General features: G+C 34.1%; 1 protein-coding gene and 1 non-coding gene across 12 annotated transcripts; both read right to left on the bottom strand.

Moving 5' to 3' along the window:
• Positions 1–11,003: 11,003 nt before the first annotated feature.
• Positions 11,004–23,206, bottom strand: LOC147396800 (uncharacterized). Of its 11 annotated transcripts, none has more exons than XM_086452003.1 (9): positions 22,841–23,193; positions 21,036–21,234; positions 20,851–20,972; positions 18,948–19,521; positions 18,642–18,743; positions 18,176–18,267; positions 17,329–17,438; positions 11,803–11,978; positions 11,004–11,699 (listed from the first exon to the last, which is right to left on the bottom strand). In XM_086452003.1, exon 9 carries the CDS (start codon positions 11,688–11,690, stop codon positions 11,277–11,279), a length of 414 nt encoding a protein of 137 aa, XP_086308129.1. In that variant the 5' UTR covers positions 11,691–11,699; positions 11,803–11,978; positions 17,329–17,438; positions 18,176–18,267; positions 18,642–18,743; positions 18,948–19,521; positions 20,851–20,972; positions 21,036–21,234; positions 22,841–23,193; the 3' UTR covers positions 11,004–11,276. The 11 variants fall into 11 exon arrangements, 9 of the variants coding, with proteins under 9 accessions (XP_086308129.1, XP_086308125.1, XP_086308123.1 ...); XM_086451999.1 differs by lacking the exon at positions 21,036–21,234 and adding an exon at positions 15,012–15,327; XM_086451997.1 differs by lacking the exon at positions 21,036–21,234 and adding an exon at positions 15,125–15,327.
• Positions 12,678–12,767, bottom strand: LOC147396801 (small nucleolar RNA SNORD96 family). The gene has a single exon (XR_015181244.1). It is a non-coding gene; the product is annotated as a small nucleolar RNA SNORD96 family (small nucleolar RNA).
• Positions 23,207–26,200: the final 2,994 nt, after the last annotated feature.

Genomic DNA, 26,200 nt, shown 5'->3' with positions numbered 1-26,200 from the left:
AGAGAGAGAGAGAGAGTTTCTGCTTTAACCAAACTTTGGTAGCAAGATTTAGTTTTTTACTGATTAAATTGGGCAGGAAAAGTAAAATCTAGTGTTTTTTACTGATTAAAGTTTGTCCAGTTTGCAAGATTTACAAGATCTTGAGGATTAAGTTAATATTACTGAAATGTCCCTACTGTGTGAGTCTGAAATTAAGATAACGATGGAAGGTAAAACATCGGAAAACGAAGAACATAGTTAGCAATTCAATGTACGGTAACAAATCATTACGCAATTAATTGGAGTACGACTCTAAATATTTTTAGCAATTCTTTTAAATATTCGATCAAAACATCGGAAAACGAAAAAATGTGCAATACGAGAATGATTCAGATTCTATTCAACTTCAACACTATAAAAAACTTTCAAAAATTTGTGGTATATATATTAATTTTTTTCATAATACTCATATCTACATATTTAAAGAACTTCGCAATCTTTTTAAGATATTATTTTTATATTTCATTTTACTAAATTACTATCAAATATAGAATTTATCTTTTTGGAAATTAAGAATATTTGATACTATATTTATCAAACATTTAATTCTTAAATCAAATCATGAACACTTGAATTCTTCTACACATATTTATTAAATATTTTAATTCTTTTTTTAGAATAACATAGAACAAATTTAAAACGAAGAACATAATAATTTTTGTATGATTAATATTACAGTTAACATAAATCTTTGTAAGACAAAGCACATACTCCCTTACTTAATTATGTTACCAATACTCTTGTTTAATAAAAATTGGGAGATCAAGAGAGAAGAGATAAAAAATGAGTGAAGATAATATAAAATAAGTGAAAAACGAATTTGGTAGTCGATGATTTTGAGATTTGATAATAAACAATGATATGTGATTGTTTAATGGTAAAACCTTTAAGTTGAAAAAGAAAATAATGAAAATATTATCATGCGAAATTGGGATATAATTATTTTATATAAAAATAAAAGTTAATTTGTTTTCTCACCACTTTTTGTAGAAAGTATTTTTTTTTAATTCGTGAAAAAAATCATAAATAATTAAAAAAAGATTAAAAAAAAAAGTCATATCTTTTTTTACAATGAGTCAAATTGGATGAAAGTTTTAATGGTTTCTTGTATCATTAATAAAATTTGGGTATAATTCACGAATTATTCAGAGAATTACTAACTATAATTAAGCTAACAACACAAATATAAAAGTCATTATTTAAAAATGCCCAATACAAATATTAAAGGAGCATATGTAAAAGTGCATAGTAAGACTGCAGAGTGTAAGATCATTAAACAATCAAAGATAAATTCACTTTGTGTGTGAGAAGTAAGAATTGATAGGAAGAAAAAGTGTTTGGTAGATCGATACCCACTATCACAAGACTAGACTAGACTATTATTACGTTTCATATACTTGATTAGGAGAATATTATATCCATGAAAAATTTACAATTTAGTTTATAATGCGCCTACATTACAATTCATGTAAAGTAATCTTATGGGTAAATCGATCAACAAAGATATATAAGTATACAAGTTTAGTATTTTTTTTTTACCTTTTGTCATCTGAAATCGCCTTTGATCGCTAGTACGGATCCGTTTTTTTGTATTTTGAAAGTCGTTACCTAGTTTTACAGTTTAGGAACCGAAACATGACTCAAAATAGATAAAGAAGTATTGATTTACAAAAAGAACGGGTCCGAGGATCACGTTACGGGATTGCAAGGTATTAGGCACCAATCCCGCTCGACAAACGCCTGTCTCTACTTTTTCCAAAGATTTTTACATTGCAAAAATTGACCTAAAAATTAAAATTAAAATAATACATTTTTTTTACCTGGATGATTGCGACGGTCGATTCCCTCAAAACTGGAGGAAAGCGTTTCTCGTGTGAGTCTTCCTACTTTTGTCTCTGTTACTAGATCCGTTTCCGATCTCCGATATGAGGTGTTTTCCTCCTAGATCTGAATATTTTTTATTTTTTGGGTGTTTTGAGGGTTTCTAGGTTTTTTTTTTAAAGGATTTCTAACTATTTTTTGAGTAAAAAATGGGATTTGGGTGTTAGGTAAGGATTTTGGACTTCAGATTTTAAGTTTTGGGAAGGTTGGGGAGAGTTTTTGACTTCTCTTTCCTAGGATTTTTCTTGACCTGCGAGTTTAGGTTGTGGAGACTCTTTTTTATAAAGTTTTTTTTGGAGTTTTTCAGTTTGACTAGATTTTTGTCAAGATAAGATTAAGTTGTTTAATTAGGATTTAATTAAGGTTTTGAATTAGGGTTTTAATTTTTACGTATAATAAAGATTTTTAAGTTTTTGGAGAACCCCTTAATTATATTTTTAAATCTTTGGGACCCTCCGATAGAGGGATTTTTTAATAAATATTATGTGGGTCCCACTTAACTAAGTGGACCACCACTTAAAATTTAGCCCGTAGGCTTAATTAATTGATTTTATATGTTCAAAATTTTAAATTTAATTTATTAAGATTTCATTTTACGTTCATTAATATTTTAATTATTTGTTTAAGATTTTTGATTTTTAAGATTGGGAAAATTACTATTTTGCCCTCAAAGAGGGCTTTTGAGTTGAAAGGTTGATTTTCGATGTTTTGGGATCTTTTAAAATCAATTTTTCATAAGGAATTCAATGGGAGTATTAGTTTGTGTCATTTATGGATTTTTCAGCGTGAAATGATCGTGGACCCTATAAGGGTTTTTTCGTAATTTTGTCAAATTTTAAAAAAATTAATTATTTATTTGATTTTAATTTGTTGCTTTATGTGTTTGAAAGGGTTTTCCTAAGCATAATGTATGCTATAGAGATGTTTTGTTGTTAGGGGTATTTTGATAATTTGATCATTTTTTAGTGATTTTTCTTGTAAAGTTTATTTTTGTTTTAAAGATGATTTCTATGTTTTGAGTCATATTTTCCTAGCGTAACGTGATTTTCTAAAGTTTTGATTACTTGAGATAGCTCATTCGAATTTCTGAAACATATCAAGTAACAACAAAAAACATTGGAATATTCATTCATCATTGTGAACTATCACAATCGGGTTAACGAGTTGATTAATCAAGTGAGTGCCAAAATGGGATGTCTACAGATGCCTCTCTTTGATAGAGGGTTGAAACAAACTAGATAGCAAATCTACTTTGGTAGATAGTACGATATCCGAATGCCAAAGCTAGTGATAGTTTATTTTGCAACTTGATTTAACAATTCGTCGAGGTGTTCGGATCTTTGATGGTAAAACTCTTCCCGAACTAAAAGTTTGTTAGGTCCTTGAGCCTGAACTGTCATTGACGATGTCAGATCCTTGAATTTCAGAAAATTCTCTTTGATTAACGCAAAAGTGCACGTGTGTGCAATGGTGTGATACTTAAGGAGTATTTTATCGGATCATTGAGAATAAACTCTCATTGATTAAAAAAAGTGTTAGGTCCTAGAGATATTCTCTCACTGACAATAATGATTCCAATTGAAGCGCACTTATGCAATGAAAATAATTATGTAACAATGAGATAATTGGAGTCATAGCATTATCGGCATCAAGTGATGAAGGAGCTTTAAATCCTATTTGAAATTCTTTTTTAGAGTTCAAAAAAAAGTTTGAGTCCCGTTTATCGAACTCGAGCTTATTGGAGCCACGCTTATCGAGTTAAGGTTTGCATGAACTTAAAAAATCCTATTTAAGTTGGAGTCTCGTTTCTCGGACTCGAACTTATTGGAGTCACGTTTATCGGACTTGGATTGTAGGAACTTAAAAAATCTTATTCAAGTTGGAGTCTCGTTTCTCGGACTTGAACTCATTGGAGCCACGTTTCTCGGGCTAAGGTTTGTAGGAACTTAAAAAATCCTATTTAAGTTGGAGTTTCATTTCTTGGACTCGAACGCATTGGAACAACGCTTCTCGAGTTAAGGTTTGTAGGAACTTAAAAAGTCATATTCAAGTTGGAGTCTCGTTTGTCAGACTTGAACTTACTGGAGTCACGTTTTTCGGGTTAAGGTTTGTAGGAACTTATTAAAATCCTACCTGAACTCATATGTTATGAGTCAAAATGTTTAAGTCTCATTTCTCAAACTCGAACTTACCAGAGCAATGCTTCTCGGGCTTGTGTTACTTAAAGACTTGGTATTATAGAGCTCAAAGATTGAGAGATTGGACCGTTATTGACTTATATGCATCTGGATTCATAATTATCATTGGGCTTCGCTGGACCTCTAGACTTTTGAGTAAATTTTTTCTTTTTATCATGTGATTAAGAACGAAATTTGAAATCACAACAACTTTAAAAAATACCCTTAATTTTAAGGTTGGCTTCTAACTGGAATTTGACTACGAAATTGATGGAATGAATTACTTTTGAAAAGTATGTACGAGAAACTATGGACTCTGATAAATGACAGATAAAAGAATCGACATTCCTTTAAATTTTCAAGACTCTTAATATTATTATATGTGCAATAAGGAATTTGATCATTTTTTTAAAAATTTCTTTTAAGAAATGCTTGAGCTGGAATTAAACTCTTGATAATTATTGGAATAGAAGATCTTTATTTTCAAAATGGTCAATGACTGTATATTTTCCTTTAGTGAACACTTGGACAAGTAAACATACCCTTAAAGATCTGACATGCTCAAGATGACTTCGAGTTTCATCGATTTCAACACTGTTTTCGTCAGATGTGAGCTTTTGGCTGAAAAACAAATGTTGTAACTTAAATAATTTTGTGTATTTCCTTATAAACTTCATTTTGAATTTTTCTTCTCAATGAGAATTTTCCTTTTCTTTTTTTGTGTTCTAATTTTTGCATAGATTGCCTTTTCAGGTTTTCAATCTAGCGGGTTTTGCTTTTCTTTTCTAAGGATGCCTTGATTTTTTGTCTAGGTCGCTTTTTCAGGTTTTCAACCTAGTAGGCATTTTTTTTTATTGTTATGCCCTAACTTTTGCTTAAGTCGTCTTTTCGAATTTTCAACTTAACGGGTTTCTCTTTTTTCTTGATGATATTGAATACTCAACTCGATAATTTCTTGTTTCTTTGCACCTTAACCGGGTCAATTAGCATTCAAGAAGACTTAATAGGTGGGCTTAGTACATGGTTTAGAAAGAAAATGTATAAGGCTTGAATTCCCAAAATGCCCCGAGTCTGATATTCTTTATTTTCTGTCAATTCTTTTGATTATTTTTTTCTTAATGCCCCTAGTTCGGCACTCTTTTCTTTTTTTGTAAATTCTTTTGATTTTTTTTAATACCCCTAGTTTGGCATTTTTTTTTATTTTGAACATTTTAATAGGGGATTTTTCTTTTGGATGATACTTTTATTAAGAGAATACATTTTTTTGTATGTGACCGAACCTGAAGTAATTTCTTATGTAAAATCCCGAGTTCTTAATTCGTATCTCGAGAAAAAATAAATATTAGAATTTTGAAAAAATCTTGAAAGTGGGACTTAGGGGGTAAAACTTTAGGATGTTTCTGATCAATTTTAATGGAATCTGACCTCATCATTGGATGCAAAATGATTGAAAAACATATTTGCCTGTAAGCACGCTCAAATGCGAGTCCGAATAGAAAAATTACAAAATCCTCGATTACCGAGTCGGACCAGGCTAAAATAGTAATTTTTTGTTAGAGCAAGAATTATTAACATTCGATTACACCATTTGATTCATAACGAAAATTTATTGAACATGGACTATTTATTTGTCATTTTTGGAGATCAAGAAGTCGAATTATCGTCAAAAACTAAAATGACGTCAATTTTAGGGGTCACCTCAAGCCAAAAATATAAATTTTTGTTAGAGATAAAATTTGTAGAAATTAACTACACCATTAGATCCAGAATAAAAAATTAGGCGAAATAGAGTATTCATTCGTCACGTTTGAAGTCCGGACGATCAAGTTATCGTTGATCAAAATAATTTTCAAAATACCGATTTCGTCCCAAATTTTAAATAAATAAAAATTTTAAATTTTTTTATATACTTCGTCTTCTCCAACCCGTCCAACAGCCAACCCATTTAAAAAAAAATTATTTTTTTCTTTGATTTTCAACCTCAGATTTGTCGCAAACGGCTCGCCATCGTCGACCGACGCAAAAGAGAAAAATGTCCGCAACCGTGTTCTTTACAAAATCCACCCAAATTCTTTCTGTTTTCTTTTCTTTTTCGCCTCGTATCATAAAAAAACAGCCGTATATATATACGTGAGTTTCGTAACTTCGACATCGAATTTCATCCGTTTCAAGGTCAAATCGTCTTCCGTTGTAGAAGGGAGAAATGATGACTACATCGAGATCTTTGAAACCACCAGGCCGATTTCAAAAATCAGCCACCTAGAAATATGAGTTGTCTCCATTTTTGTGTCAATTGCCTCGATTTCTACGCACGTGCTTCAATTCCGTCGCCTAGTGATTGTAAGGAACTCTCTATTTTTATTAGTAATCGTAGATTATAAAAATTTTATTTAGGATTTTATTAAAAAATTTGTGGTGAGTTTTTAAAAATATAGAATTCAATTAATTATTTCAAATTCACTCCAGAACTTGCATATTTGATATGTTTAACTGTATTTTATAACAAAATATACGTAGGTAGGATATCTCACTGGATTATTTTCATCAGTTGGGTCTTGTGTACTGCTCGGACCCCATTTTAATATAAGTTTTGTACTTTTTCAATGTTTTTGATAAAAATGAATTTCATAATTGAAAAAAATGATTTAATATTCAATGAACTCATATTGAGTTGATAAATATCAGAAAGTTGATATTTTGTTTGAGAGATTGAAAATTGTAAAATCTGAAAAAAGGGAAAAATGGTATGAAAATGGTAAAATGTCAGAATCACACCCGAGGGGTGATGTTTGCATTTTACATTGTTGTGTTGTATGTAGGTTGGTGAACGAGTATCCAGAGATAATATTACTGGTTGCATGTTTATTTACTTTCTGTTAGTGCGAGGTGCTGTTTACGTTTCAGTTTCGTTATTTATTTTAGGCCAGTTGGTTACAATTACATGGTAGAAAACCGGATATCCATTCTCAACCTTGTATTATTAATTTCTCTTTTATTTTCAAATGAAAATAATATATATATGTAGCTATTTTGTGAGCTGTTAAAGAGTCTGTGAATGCCTGAAGGGATAGTGCGTCATATCATCTGGAGTAGTATACTATCCTGGGATGTACGGTGGGGACCACCAAACTCATATGTGGTATGGGACGCGTATGAGAATTGACTCACAACTGGAATCCGGGTTTATTCCTCTCTATCTTTACCAGTGAACTTGTACTGTAAAGGTGGTCGTATACAATGGTTTGTATATTTGGGAATCACATGCACGCCTGATAGGCATAGACGAAGATGATTAGTCAGTGATCACCAGCAATATATAGTAGTTGAATGTTCTGACACATCGAAAAGAGATCCATTGTTTACGGTCACGTTAAACGGCCAACTTGAGCCAGATAAATGGTCAACCAAGGGTGGTAAGTGTAGCGACCGACTACAAAATCAAGAACTAAAAGTCAGAGAATAATTGTAACATCATGTCCCGACGGGGTGTGATCCAGTCGTGAATCCTAACTCTCTAATTCCAATACTCCACTACTCCACTATAGTGTATTATGTATCTGTTGTTTTACTTTGATATATAAAATGAAATGCATGTTTAATGTTTCTATTTTGTCAATTAAATTTGTATATAAAGAAAATGCTATAGTGAGTACTGTTGATTGATGTAATGCTAGTTTTTAAATGTTTAGTTGTTCATCCCTGGCTATATGTACCAGTTAATCGTAGTTTATTCTGTAGAACTTTGCATATGTTAAAATGATTTAGTACGCTTATTCGTTCATGCTAGAAGACGTTATTGGCAGAAATTGTTTGTTTCCTTACTAGGTAACCATTGTTACTCACAATTTCCTTTTCCATTTTTTTAGTTTCAGATCCGAAGATTGGATAGGCAGATGTAGAAAATGAGTGAGAATCATCTGGTGGGTAAGATAGACAGTTAGAGTCCGTTACTTGTTGAGTATTGGGGTTATAACCCCTAATGGAGTCGATTTGTCCAAAAGTATTATAGATTTTGGTTTTGAGTGGTAGGACTTTTGTTTGAGTGAGGAATAATTGTATAATCCTGTATTCTGGTTATCCTTCTACACTATGATATTTCGTACGTTATTAGACGTATATAGGCTTCCGCTTGTATTCTATTTTATGTGTAAATATGCATGATTGTATGTCGTTTATCAGGTGCAGGTTATTCGCTTTGGAATGCTAACATAAACAGAGGAGACCATGCCGAAATTTCGAGGTGCCACATAGTACCTCGAGATCTGACATGGGGATTTGTGTTAACGTTTGGCGGGGCGCCACATCTTAGGTTGCCTATGTACCCCAAATATTTATTTTCTCTTTTAGGATCAGGTTAAAACGTAATTCATACAAAGATTTTCCTTCCAAGGTTGGTTGGTGTGGTTTAGAAAAAAGAGGCTATTGATTTTTTAGAGATTGCAAGGGGCTAATGAAGGTTATCTTTTTTTTTTGGCAAGATAGAAAAATTGTTTAACCAAATAAGACATCTTTTGGTGAAATGCTGCTTGATTTGGTTAAGTTTTTAGGAACTTGATGTCTTAATTACTTTGTAGAGTAAGATTTTCTTTTGAGAATGAGTAATCTTCAATCTTCTTCTACGAAATTGAGTATAATTGAGTTCTTTGTATTTGACATTGACTCGTTCAATCTTTTCCAAACTTCAAAGAAAATCTCATATTCTTTTACGAATGAGAACTCTTCTCTCTCGAGTGAAAAACATGAAGAATCCCTTCTTACGGATCTTAGCACCTTTGTCGATGCTTTTAACTACATCATTCTTGACCGATAATATTTGATTTTGAAGTTCACCATCGACTTTATGCCTTAATCTATTTTGGTGCAATCTATCAATATATCATCATGAGGCCATGTAGGAACGTTGTTGAATTTCTCAAGTAACTTTATTGTCTTCTCACGTTCCCCTGAAAATAATGTAGTACTCATTTGCATTTTTTGAGTGTACTCTTTAATTCTAATATTTATCAAGCTTGATTAGTGAGCCTTGAGTAATTCCTCATGTCAAATTTTATGTTCACATAATTATTGCACGTATGATAATAATTTTTTATTATTTATTGGAATAAAAAAACATAGACTGACAAACTTGACTGAAGCCTAGAATTAAAAAAACTTAATATAGTCGAAATGACTAACTAAACTCAAAGACTAACGCAAGGTAAAAGAAGACTTAAAATGAGGACATCATTCCAAATGGAGAGACACAATTCTAGGGTCTATGCCACTTCAGATATCTTTGATGGGTGACTTGAACTTGCTTGCTTTTGCTATCTCTTTATATTCTGATTTGAGCATGTCACATGTTGAATAACCTGTTGTTTCAATAATCTCTCTATTTTTCAGTTCTATCACTGTCTTATGGTAGGTGGGCTCATTCTAGCATGGGGATGATGCATTGTTAAGACCAATTGAGTAAATGAAAGAAATTGGATCAACTAATTCGAGTTTGAATATGAATATTAGGTTCAGAGTAGGAGGGGGTTGATTTTGAAATGTCGACAAATGGTTAGTTTTAACATTGGACGTGGTAGGAGCAGGTATGGTGACATTTCCTTGCTTAATAAGGTCTTGAATAGCATGGCAGAGAGTAATGCACCTATCAAGAACATGGTCAAGCATTTATTAGAATTCACAAAATTGTCCATTGTCCAAATTTGGAGGGAGATGATTGGACAAAGGCTTAGGTTGTAATGGTGTCAACCATTACAAAACTTCTAACCCCATCAAAAATAGTTTACAAAAAATGGACGGTCCACGATTTTTCAACTTGTAAACATGGGTTAGAAGTTTTGGAATGGGCTGATTTTTGGTGATGATGATCTCCTCACCGTAGAGATCATCCTCACCAAAAATCAGCCCATTCCAAAACTTCTAACTCATGTTTTGAAAAATGTTTTGCCAAAAAGTTAGCCATTGAATACTACCCCTCCATTATATATAACAACTCTCACTCTCTCTCTCTCTCTCACTCTCTCTCTTTCCATGAAGGCTGTTTGCCTATTAGATATTTGGGGCTTCCTCTATTTCCATCTAGGTTATTGATATCCAAGTGTCATCCGTTGATTGAAAAAATTCTTAAAAGGCTTGAAGGTTGGAAGAGAAATCTTCTTTCTTATGCTAGTAGAGTTGAGTTGATTAAATCGGTATTGTCATCCTTCCATATTTATTGGACCTCTTGTTTTGAAATTCCTGAAGAAGTTTTCCAAAAAATCGAGTCTTTGTTTAGCCATTTTCTTTGGGGTGGGTCTTCATTTCATGTGATCAAATGCGGTAGGGTGTGCTGCCCTCGTCAGGAACGGGGGCTGGGAATCCGTAAAATCCATTATTGGAATAAAATTTGTCTTATGAAGCTTTTTTGTAGGATGGTAAAAAATGAGTCGCTTTGGAGCAAGTGGATGCATGCTCGGTACATTGGTAATGCACTACGTCATATTTCAACTAAAACGACGATCCAAAGCCGTCGTTTTTAAAGAAAAACGACAGTTCTCACCATTGCAAGGGCAGTTGTAAAAACGAAGTTGTTTTTCAAAAACGACGGACATCATCTGTGAACAAAATGTCGTTAAAAACGACGATTTTTGCATGTAGCAATAAACGACGGACGAAGACCGTCGTTTTTGTGTCGATTTCAAACTTAACATGCAATTTATAAACGACGGGTGAAGACCGTCGCTTTTTTTGTCAATTTCAAACCTTAACATACAACTTATAAACGACGGTTATTATCCGTATTTTTGATAGACTTTTTTTAACGACATCCATCGTTTGTCTTTTTAATATTTTTTCACGTGAGAAAAATGAAAAATTGCATTGATAAGAAAAATACTTCATTTTCATGATATTGATTTTTATCCAAATAATTACAACTAAAATCAAGGTTCATTACTAAAATAATAAGTGTGTTATAGTTCAAAATGAATTCATTACAACTGGAACATTTGGATCTACGTAGATCCAACCTATGCATATTAGAAAAATTGTGACCTCGAAAACAGATTACATATTAATCTATTGTACAAACCAGAAGTCATGAGAGACTCTGAAGAGTACAGGTGTGACCTAGATGGGCTTGGATCCACACCATAACTCAAAACGATTACTAGAAGCACCAAGGCCATATGATCCAATTGCTGAATTCAACTAGTGAGAACTAGCAGTAGCCGGAGCCAGAGCAGGAGCAGGAGCACTGCCAACCAGTTGACATTGGGATGATGATGAACTCATCATGTATGGATGCATAACTACACCATCCTGTAAGAAGCCCTCAGGCTGCAAATGAGCATAAGAAAATTGAGCAACAGAAGTAGTAGTAGTAGTAGCAGTAGCTATGGGCATGGACACAGATGCCCTGTGACGCTTGTTTCTAGAATGCTGCTGCTGCTGCTTCTTCTTGGGAATGGGTCCAGGGCCAGAAGCAGGACGTTTTCTATCCGCCTTCTGCTTCTCCAACTGTCCAACATATTTCTTGAGGCCATCTCGTGGGTATTGTGATTCAAGATCATGCTCTTCGATGCATTTGATTATTGTTCTTAATGAAGCAAGCTCCTTAGTCATAGCCTCGTTCTGTTTGGCAAGTGTATAGCACAACGTATGCAATGAATGCCGACTATGAATTAATATGAATTCAAAATGATGCATCTAACACAAGGAATGTATCTGAACGTACCTGGGACTGTACTGAATGATTTCCCTTACTGCAGATTTCAACCGCAACCTTCTTGGATTGCTTCAAGTGGGCTTTTAAAAGGGGTACTGGGGGGAACTTGTCAACAAGATCAAATGCATAGGCAAACTTAACAGCCTCTAGTTGCTTCCCTTTATTATTTTGTTTTTCAATAAGATCTGCAACATAACAGAGTGACAAGCACTCATCAAACTGCTCTGCCTCTAAAGGCTGGATGGGTTGAGAAGACAAAACCAATATGCAGCATTTGACAACTCAGTCTAAAAACTAATTAGATAGAACATCAACAAAAGATTTGACAAGTCACTACAATATTGTATAATGAAATTTAATTCCTTAAACACACCCCAAAAAATAAGTCAGACAACAATGTGCTCCAACCCATTTGGGAAATATAATTTGGGGCTGTAATACCAATTTGGATTACAAAGGACACCAAAAAAAATTAATGCCCAATGAGCATCTTAGTAGGTATATTTTTGTAAGAGTATGTTACTGTAGGAGGACTTTTAACCCAAGCCTATGGTTATTATCACTCAACGATCTTACCTCTTGGACAGTCAAAAGAAGATAAGGGTGCAATACTGTTCAAGATGTTTAGGAGAACCACTAGGGAAAAAAAAGGAGTAATGACATTGGTATACTAAAAAAGTGGAGCAATCACTTGCTTCGTAAGGAAGCAATCACAGACAAACATTTCAAAACTACAAGCGGCACATTAATATACTACAAAAAATTAAAGGGAAGCAAAGAAGGGTCATTTTTGAAAAAGTCATTCTATGTCTGATAAAAAAGAGAAATTTTTCTAACTGAAATAATACACTTTTTGTTTAGTGGAAAATTTAGAGTGCAACTATAGGCCTCAGAATTGCAGAATTGACAACAAGACATAATAGCCATTCAGTCCCGAAAGATGGTATGAAAATTATTGATATCATCATAGGCCCTTCATGCAAAAAAAGAAAACACACAACAAGTGGAAAAAATGTTGCAGATAAGAACTACACAGCACAGGTTTAAAAAGCAAGTAATTTATCAAACAGGTCCAAGCTGTAGGGAAATTCATGCAAGAAAGACACTAAGAAGGAAAAAAAGATTCCCTCAAGAGGCATATATAATTATAATTATAAATAAAAAAGCTATTGGTACAACTGAAAATGTAAAAACAAAGTTACTCAACTAAAATGAAAACTAAAAAAAAAATGTAAACGAATACAAGGTTTACTGATAGGTTTTTTACAGGATTGCAGGTAATGGGTTTTAATAAGAAACCCAAAAACATCAGTACTATGTTTACTAAAATGTTCCCAATTTTTTACAACATTTTCCCAAAATTGTCTAAATTAACTTAACTGAATCCTGGCAGAATAATTGTCAAAATGGTCAAGAGCATGAGAAGTGAGATGACATAAAAACCTTCTTGGATTTTCCTCACAATGTAACATTCATTTACTCGAGAAGCTAAGATGACAACCAAAACAATATTTTGATAAGAATTTAAACCTCAAGTGAGCAGGGGACTGGAAATAGAAAACATATTAGAATTGGAAGAAATAGTTTGCAAAAAGAACAGGAACAGTGTAGAATGGATAGCAAGCTAGATGGAATGAGAAATAAATATTTCAAGGCCAAGGGTAGAAATATTGCAGAATATCTGTTGTGCAATAAGAACCACAACTGACCAATTTTTGTGAGTCCTGTGCTAGAATAGTGGAATCTACTAATAAGAATTATATCTTCGGGAACTTGAAAGACATGCTTTATGAAATTAATTCATAAAAGGAGAATGATACACAAATTATGGAATTGAGTTTCAAACAAATGTGTGTCTCATGGCCAATCCCAAGAGGTAATGGCAACAACGCTGCTTCACAAGGCAATGGAATATGAGACCATACATATGGTGGTCTAGCTCCAACAAGGGGGGACCATCAACACAAATGATGTGTGTGTGTGTGTGCGCGTGTGTAACTTAAAGAAAAGCACATATATATAGTTATGAAAATTATTACAAAGGATATATATGATTTATATAAAAAAATTAGGCACAGGTTTTGGGTCTCTCCTGTCTGGCATTCATCCAAATGGGACCATATTGCATTGAAAAATAAGAGAAGATATTACTTTGATCCCATAAAAATATGCAAGTACCTGACGATCTGATTCTACAGTGTTCATTACTAATCTATTGTGTTGTCCGTTCATGTTTAGAGCCAATTTCCATAAACAAATCAGATTATGCACAAAAAAAATCTCTTTACCATTAATATTACTTTGATCCCATTGGCTAGTCATCCTTCTAGATTGCTAACTCTATAAGCTTCTACCTCTTCTTGTTGATGAATTTCATATGCATATACTATTAAATTGTGAATATAATAATTCTATTTATAATGGAAATAATCCAAGCAAGTCATGAACAAACCATACAGACTGACTTTGGCAGATGCTATGTTCGTTGAAAATATTTTAATAGCAATGTAACCAAAAGTGTAAGCGATTGAGGTCCTTCAGGCATGGGCAAAGCTTCTGCAATGCCTAATCAATTATTTAGTAGATGGGGAGTCTATGTGCTTGGGATAGCTTCTTGTCTTTTGTTTCTCCTTGTTCTTTAGGTTGATCATCTCGATTGCCTACTTGTACATTCTTCTCTTCAATTAATAAAATTTATACTTATCATATATATGTATATATATAGTACTAGATCGGAACTCTACTTTCAAAATGAAAATGTTCAGCAAAACAAGAAGGCACTCAATAACAAGATATGTGATTGTGATCATCATAGACTACATCTACTAAACAACAATGACAAGCAAAGAAGATTAAATAATAATAATCTTGTAGTTTTTTTTGCATCTTTTGTTCTTTTTGAAATATAACAAAAGGTTACAATTGGAATTTAGACAAAACCAATATCACAAACAATCTTTAAAGATTTATCCACCTCCTTCTCATTCTAAATAGTGTTTTCTACTTCTGGAGATCATCCAAATAAACTAAAAAGAAATACTTTAGTGATCGAATTTTTACAACTAAGCAACAACTTAACAGATTCAACAAGAAAAAAGAAATTGTGAAAGATCTCAAAAACCTAAACACAAATAAACAAATTAATCCAAACTCATAAAAACCTAAATGTACAAAACAGAACGAATCAGAAATGAAATTGAAAAATGAAACTCACCAACCTTCCCACACTCAGATCTTCAACGTGTAGTCTCAAATTGTTGGATTGCACGATTAATGAAATGAAGACATGTGTGCTGGAGAGAGACAGAGAGAGAGAGAGAAAGAGAACTACCTGGAACGTTTGTGTTAGAGAAGATGGTGTCGAACCTCGCCTAATTTCGTAACTCTTTCGATGAGAATGAAAACTTGCTGAAGAGGAAAATGTGAGAGGAGATCGAAAATCCGAAACTTCAAATCAACAAGGAGAACATCGAAAGTTCGAAACTTCAAATTGCGAAAGAGGAAAATGGGAGAGGAGATCGAAAATCCCAAACCCTAGGATCGTGAGAGAAAAAATCGAAAAAAAAAAAAAAGAAACAAACAATCAAGTAAATGGATTTTGTTGTTTGAGATCTGAGATTCTTAGGTTTTTTTTAAAAGGAAGAAGATACAAATCAATTTTAAGTGATATAAATTATTACTATCACCTAATTTTTATTAACACCACACCAATTGGTGTAATATTAGTAAAAATTGGTATGATAAATAGTGGCACCCAAATTTTATTAACGCCACACCAATAAGTGTAACATTAGTAAAAGTTGGTGCGGCAATAGTGGCATCCAATTTTTATTAGCACCACACCAATTGATGTAACATTAGTAAAAGTTGGTGCGGCAATAGTAGCTCTTTTACTTAATTAATAATGGATTAAATTAGTTGTTTATAATCGACCATTATAAACGTCATTAAGAACTAAACAATTGATGAAAACCGTCATATATAAACGACGGCTTTAGTCCGTCGTATATAAACGACGGCTTTAGTCCATCGTTTTTTCCGCTATATTTAGTCTTTTTTTAGTGTTTGTGACGTAGTGATGGTGATATTTGGAGATGCCAAGCTCCTAGGGATGCATCTTGGGTGTGGAAGGGAATTTTGAATGTTCGAGACCTTGCATCAAAGAATATTAGAGTTATTATTGGTGATGGCACCAATACAGCCTTTTGGAAAGACCCTTGGTTGGAAAGGGGATCCTTGATTTGCCAATTTGATAGAAGACCAATATTTCAAATGGGTAGTGATCCTAAAGCTAGAGTAGCTGATTTTGCAAATAACAGTGGGTGGAATTTTCCAAATGAAGATGATGGGAGATTATCTCAAATCTGAAATCTTGTCCATGATCATCATATCCCTTAGCCAAATGAAAAAGATTTTTATGTGTGGACTGCTACTCCTTCTAGAGCATACACTTATAAACCTGCTTGGCAATCAATTCAACATAATAGAGATCGTATCAATTGGTTTGAAATTGTTAGGAATAAATTCAGTATTCCACCTCAATCGTTTATCTCTTGGGTTGCAATGAGGAGAAGTCTTCAGACAATTGAGAATTAAAAAAGAAGAGGGCTTATAATTCCTTCAAAATGTGTTCTTTGTTGTTCGAATGGCGAGTATAACGATCACATTTTATTTGAATGTGAGTATAGCAGTTGCCTTTGGAGGAATGTGCTTCGTAAGTTTGGAGTGAATAAACTCCAAGTTGGATTGCTTCAGACTGAAGTAGAATTTGTGAAAGGCCTCTTGTTGTGTAACTCAGTAGTTACAAACATGCTTTATGTGACAGTTTGTTCACCAATTTACAAGATTTGGAAAGAGAGAAACATTAGAATTTTTGAAAATAAGAAATGTCCTCAAGAAGTTGTTATTTATATGATTCAAGCTGATTTACAAGGTGTTTTCATGGGAGCAAAAACGACAGCTAACAGCAAATTGATTTTTGATAATTGGTATTATTTTTTTCAAATGGAGGAAAATCAACATCAGTTAGTGCGTTGAATTCAGCCAAATGGAGATATAATTAAACTTACTGCAGATGGGTCGCTGAAATGACATGGTGCGTGCTTTGGTTTTGTGGGCAGAGATTCTTTGGGCAGACTCATGTTTGCAGGATATGGGAAGTCTTATTTTTAAGATGTCCCTTCTATTAAGCTGCGAGCTATTCTGAAGGCCTGAAAGTTGCTATTCAGATGAATATCCAGTTGATTTTAATTTCAGCCGATTTGAGCTATGCTACTAAAAGTTTGAACCACAGCATCACTCATTAATGGGGACATACGTTATTAATTTGAGACATTGAAGAGCTTAAAACTTGTTTCTCTAGTATTACCATTGAGTTTTAAAACTCAATAACAATAACAATAACAATGTGTTGATTCATCAAATAATAAGTTGTGAGGAACAGAGACAGATTTAGCAAAAAGAACAAAATTATATTAGATAGAGAAACTCATAATGAAACAGTACTAGTAACGAGTTAGATTTAATTCTTACTACCTGAAGGTGCATGGGTAACTCGAGGCTTTATCGCACGGAAAGTATCAAGGCGAAATCCAGCAAGCTCAATATGCTAAAGCATGCTCTCTACAATTTAACTCCAAATACACCTAGTCATTGGAGAACAAGAAATTAGATGATTAGATCTGTTCTTGGGACTGCACCATAAATTTATAACTAGGAATCATATTTTACTTAGCAGACTACACCCACAATCTTGTATATAAAGATTCCCACTTTATGGAGCATAATTGGACATCTTAGGCTAAATTATGTCAATATACAGGATATATTTACATGGTTTTTACACAGATTTGCTGGGGCCAAATTGACCACACCAAAAAAAACTCCAACCCAAAAATGTTTAACCTATCAAAAGTGGTTTTCAAGTAGAACAATATGGGTCGTTCATTTAACCATCAACTTTGAGTCCTTTTTTCATAGGGTTCGAACATTCCAATAGGCTGATTTTTTGTAATTAAGTGATCCTTAAAAACTCAAAGGCCTCAATGAAGATTTTTAATCTGCACTTCATTTGTTACACTTGCATGTGTAACTGTTTACCAATTCCCTAATAAGTAAATAAATAGTCCAAGTATTATGCACAATGGAAACAAACTCCATGCATAATCCATATAACCTCAACCTTTCAATGGTATTCTAATGTCTAGAAAGATGTTAAAAGATAACCCATGTTTTCCCAGCTTTGAAGTTATTGATTGCATCTTCTCACTGTAACTAGTAAAGTTTTGTAGAAATCTTAAATTGTTGGAGAACAAGTGTGGATAACAGCTATGAAGTAATAGAATAACTTTTAACAGATATATCCAATTCAGCAGCAGTATACCTCTGCAAAACTTTGCCGAAGTGCAAGCAACTTCCCTTCTTCACTTCCATCAAAAACCAATTTTTTACTTTATCAATTCTGAAGCAGAGTTCCTGTACAAAATATTTCGATTGAGAAGAGATTTAACAATAAATATTTGGATTTTTTTTTAATTGAGTAAATGTAAGATACTCTCAGAACCCAAACCTAAGATTTATCAACCAAAACACATAGTACATGTGATGGACATGCAGAGAAGTGGAACCCATTACCAAAACAGGTTCCATGTTCAAGATTTGTTCTAGGCAACTTGGATGGATGGGTGTATGGGTGGTGTGTATGAGTGTATGGGTGGTGTGTATGAAGAGATGCATATATTCAGAACGGTCCAACCAAATGGGTATTAAAACAGAGTAAATGACATAAATAGTTTTGAGACAACAATTCAAGTTTAATTATATAGGGAATAATGTCAAGCAATACTAACACTGAAATTGTGCCCAACACTATAACAGGTTTCGACCATATCGATCAGTTATAACTCCCCAAAGAACATAAGTTAAAGCTCTTCCAAACATATATGAAGCTCCTACAACACATTAAACGCATTATAAGCTTTGTATTATGAAGTACTCAAATGTTAACTTTGACCACTAGAACTAGGACAAAGTATTTTAATGATGACTACAAAAGTCGCATCTTTCAACAAACAAAAATGTAATCGAACTGACAAAATAAAAACAATATAGACATGCAAAGAGTTGTTGCAACCTCAAATATTAACATTAGTTACCTGCCCAACAGAGGACACCCCCTTGTCAGTTCTACCGCACCTTGAATACTGAGACTCCTCTTTGTCACAACCAAAAGCCTAGTCTTCTTAAGTGCCTCAAAAATTCAGATTGCATAAAAACCAAAACCTAAGTAAATAAGAATCAACACAGGTTAATCAAACTGTCTTGTTGCCATCATATTCTACTACGGGACATGGTTGTGAATTTGCAGATGATATGCTCCAGACAGATGGTTCTAGAAGGAACTTCGGGAAAAAGTGTTACTTGATAGGAAGATTCAGCCTCCATGTACCAAATTGTAGGACTGTAGGAGAACCAGTCCCAAAGGTGTCAAGAAAACAAAATGATGCAGGTAATTTAGTAACCGGTTTAGCTTAATTCCAACATAAATGGATTTTGGAGGGCGATCAAGGAAAAGGGATCCCAATTACTAAGTTGGTAAAAGTCTGAGGTGTTTGCATCATAGTCTGGCCCCAAACCCATCTTCAATCACTAACGAAACATAAAAAGAAGAGAAACTTATGCACCTCAACAGTTGGATCCATTTGTGCCTCAGATGCAATCCCATAGAATCTGTAAATATAGCACATATGATGTAAATTAGAAAGCTAACTGCAACATGAATTAATGCAACAAACACAAGGACTCTTCAGTGAAAAAATAAAAAATCAATCCCTCAACTTAAAACCTATCACTCTTATTCTCGAGTCGCTCTCATGGAAAATTTCTTTATTAGTAAAAAGATTTATTGAAGAAGCATAAAAAATAAAAATTTTAAAACAAGATACAAAGAAATCAAAGTAGGATTATGGATAGAGAGCCTCAAAGAGCAATGGCTTCAGTACATCCAAGACTCAATTACTAATTCAAAGCTATGGGTATCAATATGTGTTTGAACTGATTGATTAACTCAAACTGTGCTGCGTTTAAAATGTACCATTGACCAAAATACATGATTTTTAGAGCAACGTATCTCCTGGTGTGGTGATGCATGGCCTTAAAAGTTACAATTTGTACCCAAAAGTAGCTAAGCTTGTAAAGTACAGAGAATTTATTAGAAATGTAAGACAAAGAGGAACAATTACAATTGTAAACCATTAGTTTGAGGTGACGATCTAAAGAGAAAAAAATAATAAAAAAGGACAAGGAGACAAAATTAACCTTTCCTATTTATAATCGATGCACGATGGAACAGAAAATTCTCAAAAAATGACCCTTTAAAGTATGGTAAAACTGAAGTCCACCTAAACAGAATATTCTTAATGTACAATATGATGTTATTTAACTATATGTTTTCTCCAACAAAAAGTATCGTACTTCCGTACTTCCAAATGCCCAAAGAAAAAAAAGGGTGGAGTCTCCATTGGCCCTCTTAAATAGAAGGCCGATGAAAACCAACTATTATACACCAATATAACTACAACTGGCATGGTCTAGCAAAAAGATAAGCTCTATGCTTATTCCAAAACCACAACATAGATAAAAGTAATAACCTCATCGCACTTAACATGAGAGATTAACCAAAGATAAGCTTGTAAAAACCCTTCAATGGAGGGTGCTAAGGAATACACAACAACAAACTAGAGTGTCTTGACACCTAGTATTTCCGGTTTTCTCAATTCTTTGTAGATTTACCTAAGTTTCAACATTGATTGACTCAAGAATATATAGCCAAATAAAAAAATTAAGGATGAAAATTATAAGAAAGCAGACAAATTGTTTTCTTTTTTATTCCTTTTCTTGGGGTACTTGTGTTTGGATTAAACTCATGACAAAGGTTGGAAGTTGGAACAAATTTCACTGCCAGATTGAATTATGGGCTCAATCCACAAGTGGGATACGGTTTAGGTGTTGAGAATTGAGAAAATAAAAAGATTAAAAAGAATACAAATCTATAGTTACCTTATAAACCGGGCTGAACCCTCCTTCACCTATCTTATTTGCATGTTCAAAGTTCCCCGTTGCAGCTTTAATCTGTCTTAAACTGAAGCAACCAGTTTGAAGTTCTAGGCCAACTCTAAGTTCTGCCAAAAGAAGGGCAATAAGGAAGAAATAATTTAGAGGGCAAGAAATGATCACAGCCACACCTCTAAGAGAAATGGAAAATGCTGAAGTGGTTGAACAGGACACTGTGTCAATAACTGCACTGATGTGGCCATAGATGTTTCTCCTCAATATACACATGAAAAGCATAAGTGGTTCTGTGCACATATCATGTCAGCGCAGTGTCTTGCCAGTCACTCCAGCACGACTCAAGAAAATTTTGTACTTGTGCCTTCCAGCGCCCTATGGAGCAATAAATATTTTTTCTATATAAAGAAGAAAGTTGGTAGAAAATACAAAGTTCCTTTAAAGAGCCAATACAAATTCAGAAGGCAGTCACTGTTCAAAGAACTTTCAGAAACTACACATTTATGGGATAAGGTTTTGATGATGATGATAATAACAAAAAAAAATAGCAATTGAATCAGGATACGGTGTAGGTCTACAAAATTTATGATCCAATCCAAACCATCCCAGCTAAACAGCCTTAAAACTCGAGCCCAAGCTCAACACCCACTTCATTTAATTATGATCCAATCCAAACCATCCCAGCTAAACAGTCTTAAAACACGAGTCCAAGCTCAACACTCACTTCATTTAGGGTCATCACAATTTAGCAAAAACACAATTGGCGTTGAACAACATATTTGTTAGAAACACAATTGGTTTCTCTCTCTTTCTCTTGAAAATGCTACTTTTTCATTGGTTCGATTCAGATCGGATCAGTTTTAGTTCGAATGAAGACTTAATTGGATCAGATTTGGTTCAGAGATTTATTGATATGATAGGAATCATAGATGCTTTTTGACTCTTATCAAGCATCTAAGGTTCATACACACTTTCACGTCATGATGTGCGATATGAGGTACAATCTTGAGGTCACTTCAGCACTATTCAATTTTAAAATGATAAAACCAACTTTCTTCATTTACAAGGAATTGGGTATAAAATGTTAAAAGGATAACTACATTGTTCAAAAGAAATTATTTATTTTTAAAGGAAGAAAATGTCCCTCATTTACAATGGGTGAGGTGCTGGACCTATTGATAAAAACCAGTTATTGATACAGTGTCCTGCTCAACCAAGCCAGTATGGACAGAATCATGTGAAATATATACAATACCATAAGAACATTCCTCTCAATGGTTTGAAAGAGGAACGTGAAACCCATTCTAGTGATTTTGAGCAATGAAATAATGCAGAACTTTAACAAAATTGATAAAAACCAAGTAGAAAACATGCGGAACTTTGACAAAGCTGATAAAAATATGATATCAACAACCCTCTAAATATGGTGGCTATACTCCCTACTAAAACAATGAGAATTTGAGTCAAAACCTCCATCGACATTGACCATTTATAGTCAAAAACTCCACACCGAAACTCTATCTTCTTAAGAGCAAATGATCGAAGTGCAACCTATACTAGAACTAGTGCAAAAAGTGTAGAAAGCATGCACATAGTTAAGCACATTAGAGAAACAATGAGGACCAATTCAGGGTTTTGTTTACAGCATGAATATCTGAACTAACACATATTTTTGTGACGAAATAAGTAGGTTTTTGGATACAATGTGAAATCCACAATTTTTTTGGGATAAAATCCTAAAATTCAAGTTAAACACTAAGTAAAGATTCAATCTAATTCACACAAACAGATAAGAAAAGAGATAAGAGATTTAAAATTGGAATGGTTTCTCTTAATTTAGATTTAGGTTTTGTGAGGTAAAAATCCATTCATTTCTCAATCAAATCAGCGTGCATGATGAAGGATTGGTTTAATTTCAGGGTTAAAAATAGAACATCTGCAGAGAAAAAAATTGGGAGATTAAGAAAACCTAGATTCATACCTGAACGCGGTCTTCGTGTCCTTCATTGGCTTTGTAACCTTAATCCAGTTGTACAAACTCGAATCAGATATTGATTGAAGGATTGAGAGTGATGTGAGTCAGAGAGAAGGAAAATACGAGGGTGATGGGGGGGATTATCAGAGAAAACGACAGATCGAGCGAAATCGAAAGAGATGTGAGATCGAGAGAAATCTAGAGATTGAAGAGATGTGAGATCGAGAGACAAATCTCTGTTTAGCAGGTCAGGGTTTTTAATCTCAAATCGATCGAGAAAGATAGAGAGGAAGAAAACCTTCCCCTCCTCAGTCTTCACTCCTCAGCTCTCCCAAACTAATGAGTTTGCTTTTATTTATTTTTTCTTTTCTATTAAAAAAAAAAAAAAAAAACCCTCGGCCTAAAGCCCACGAATTCTATTAAAAAAAATTGACGGTTTGAAAACATAAGTCTTGTCGTCATATTTGGTCTTTTTTCACGTAGTGTTTCTTAGCATGAATCGAATCGGGTTGCAGATTGGTTAGCAAGAAAGGGTGCTTTATTGTTAAATGACTTTCTTGTGTTAGATGTCATTAATCCAAGAGTAGAACCATAACGGCCTATTTGCTTATGCAATTTTTGTATAAAATTTTATCTAAAATCTTGGCCACTAGATTAGGAGAGATCCTTCCTTCCTTAACATCTCCTGATTAAGGTGCTCTTGTAAAATGTAGGAATATTTATGATAACATTATGTTGGTTCACGAAGTGTTAGATGATATTAATCTGAAAGCTAGAGGGAATACTCTTGTGATGAAGATCGATATGAAGAAAGTTTATGACAAGCTTGAGTGGCCGTTCTTAAGGGCATTTCTTTCCAAGATGGGGTTTTCGGGAAAATTTCTAAAATTGATCAACGGGTGCCTGCATAGTGTTTCTTATTCGGTGCTAGTCAATGGGAGTTCATATGGATTTTTTGGAGGTAGTTGTGGTCTAAGTCAAGGAGACCCATTATCTCCTAGCCTCTTCATTCTTGCGGAGGAGGCACTGGAATCAATTAGCACAATCAGAAAAAATGGAGAGATTTGTAATTTCAAAAAAAGGGGTAGCTCTAAGTCACCTCTTATTTGCAGATGATTTGACTATTTTCTCTAAAGTTACTACGAAGTCTCTAAAGATATCAAAGATTTTTTGGAATCTTATGAAAAGGCTTCGGGTCAACAAGTCAGCTTAGAAAAGAGCTGTTTCTTTGTGACAGATCATGTAGAAGGAAGGAGAATAGATCTTGTTTAGACAATTTTGGGCTTTCCTAAGGGTTCTTTACCAACCAATTATTTGGGTGGTCCGTTATTTATTGGAAGAGTTACGAGAGAAATGTGTTGGGGCTTGGTCTCCAAGATTTCGAGGAAGATGATGCGTTGGAAGTTCAATCTTCTATATGAGGGTGGTCGTTTAACCTTGCTCTCACATGTTCTCACTTCCATTCCAGTATACCTTATCTCAATTCTACCCATTCCAAAGTACATTTCAATTCTTTGGAGTCGTGCTTTGCTAAGTTCTTTTGGGGTAGTATTGAGGAGAGGAAGAAAAACCATCTTGTGACTCGGCATAAAGTGTGCAAACCTAAGCTAGAAGGATGGCTAGGTATAAAAACTCTTGTTGAGGTTCATAAAATGGGTTTAATGAAAACACGCTGGAGACTACAAATGAGAAAGGGTTGTGGATAGACTACCTCAAGTAGAAGTATGTCAATGATGAAAATTGGTGGAATCCGTAAAAAACAAGGGGCTCGAAGATTTGGAGAACCATTTGGAGTCTTTTTCAACCAACAATAAGCCTTTCAAAAAGGTTGATTGGAGAGGGTGCAATGACTTCCCACTTCCTTCACAACTAGAGAGGATCAGTTCTGTTGATAGACCATTACCCGGATGCAAATAAAAATATTACGGTGAAAGAGGTGTGGAGTTAAGAGGGTTGGAATGTAACTAAACTTAGAGATCTAATTCAGGACGACAATGTTGTGGAAGAGATTCTTGCTTCAAACATTCAGCAAAGTAGTTATGATAGAAAAATCTGGATGGTGACAAAATTTGGCTTGTTTTCATCACGTTCGGCATGGGAATCAGTGAGAGAAAGAGGTAATGAATCTCAAATCTGCAAGGCAATCTGGAAGGCTCAAGTACCTACCAAGATGAAGACTTTATCGTGGAAGATCTATCATAAAGCATGCCCGGTGGATCGAAATCGAAAAAATGGGGTTTTTCCATGGCTTCAAGATGCCTATGCTGTGAAGGTGAGGATGAATCTATTGAACACCTTTTCTTTCAATGTTCTCTTTCAATTAAGGTGTGGAACTTTTTCAATTACCATTTCCTAGAAGAACAAATCAGTATGATGACGTCTAGATTACTTCTTAAATGGGATCTATCGAGAAAATCTCAATCTGGAAGTGTCAAAGGAATGATTCCATGGGTAGTTTGCGGGAACATTTGGATAAGAAGGAATCGTTACATATTTGAAAGCAAGAAGCCCTCTATCCAGGGAATTATAAACAACTGTCTGAAATGGTTAAAGGAACTTGAGGGGCATCTAGTTGTTAACCTTCTTTCCTCAGATGATGAAATCAGAAAGCTTCAAGGCATTGGAATACATAAGAGATTGAATCCTTGTCGACGTATAGTTAAAGTTTGCTGGAAAAGACTGCCTTCGGGTTGGTTTAAACTCAATACAGATGGTGCGACTAAGGGTAATCAAGGTCTTTCAGGAAGAGGCGCTATTCATCGTAATGAACATGGAGAGCTTGTGACAGCAGGGCACTGAATTTTCAGGGAAGCGACAAATAATATAGCTGAAATCCCTGCGTTGGTGGCTGTATTGGAGACCTTTGATTTAATTGGTAAAAAAATCGTTATTGAAATGGACTCAGCTATCATAGTGACGGGTCTTGCAAGTCAGGTCGTCTCTTGGAGACTAGATCAATGGGTGAATAAGGCTCGGACAATGCTATCGAAAATTGAAGTTAGAGTAGTTCATGTTTGGAGAGAGGCAAATGCTGTTGCAGACGCCCTTGCTGCTACAGCAGTTCATAGTCAACAATCGTTGTTGTTCATGCGAGAAATGGAGTTACCCCTAAATGTAAAAAAAGGCTTACATAGGAGATAAGCTCGATCTACCTCAATTCCGAGTTGTAAATCGTTAGGGTCTGCCCTATGAACACATTTTTACATATATAATATAATTTACCTTGCTTGCTTAGTAAAAAAAAAAAAAAAAAATAGAACCAAGAGCTTCGTTAAGAGGAGACTGGAAAACAACCGACTTAATTTCCTCTCTAGAAACTAGATTAGATAAACAATGAGATTGATCTAAAGACAACCTATTTTTAAG

Source organism: Akebia trifoliata, chromosome 8 (assembly GCF_017979445.1).
Source record: "Akebia trifoliata isolate Shusen 1 chromosome 8, ASM1797944v1, whole genome shotgun sequence".
NCBI classification, from domain to species: Eukaryota; Viridiplantae; Streptophyta; class Magnoliopsida; order Ranunculales; family Lardizabalaceae; genus Akebia; species Akebia trifoliata.
The sequence above is the reverse complement of the archived record's forward strand: the minus strand, read 5'-3'. Positions and strand labels throughout refer to the sequence as shown.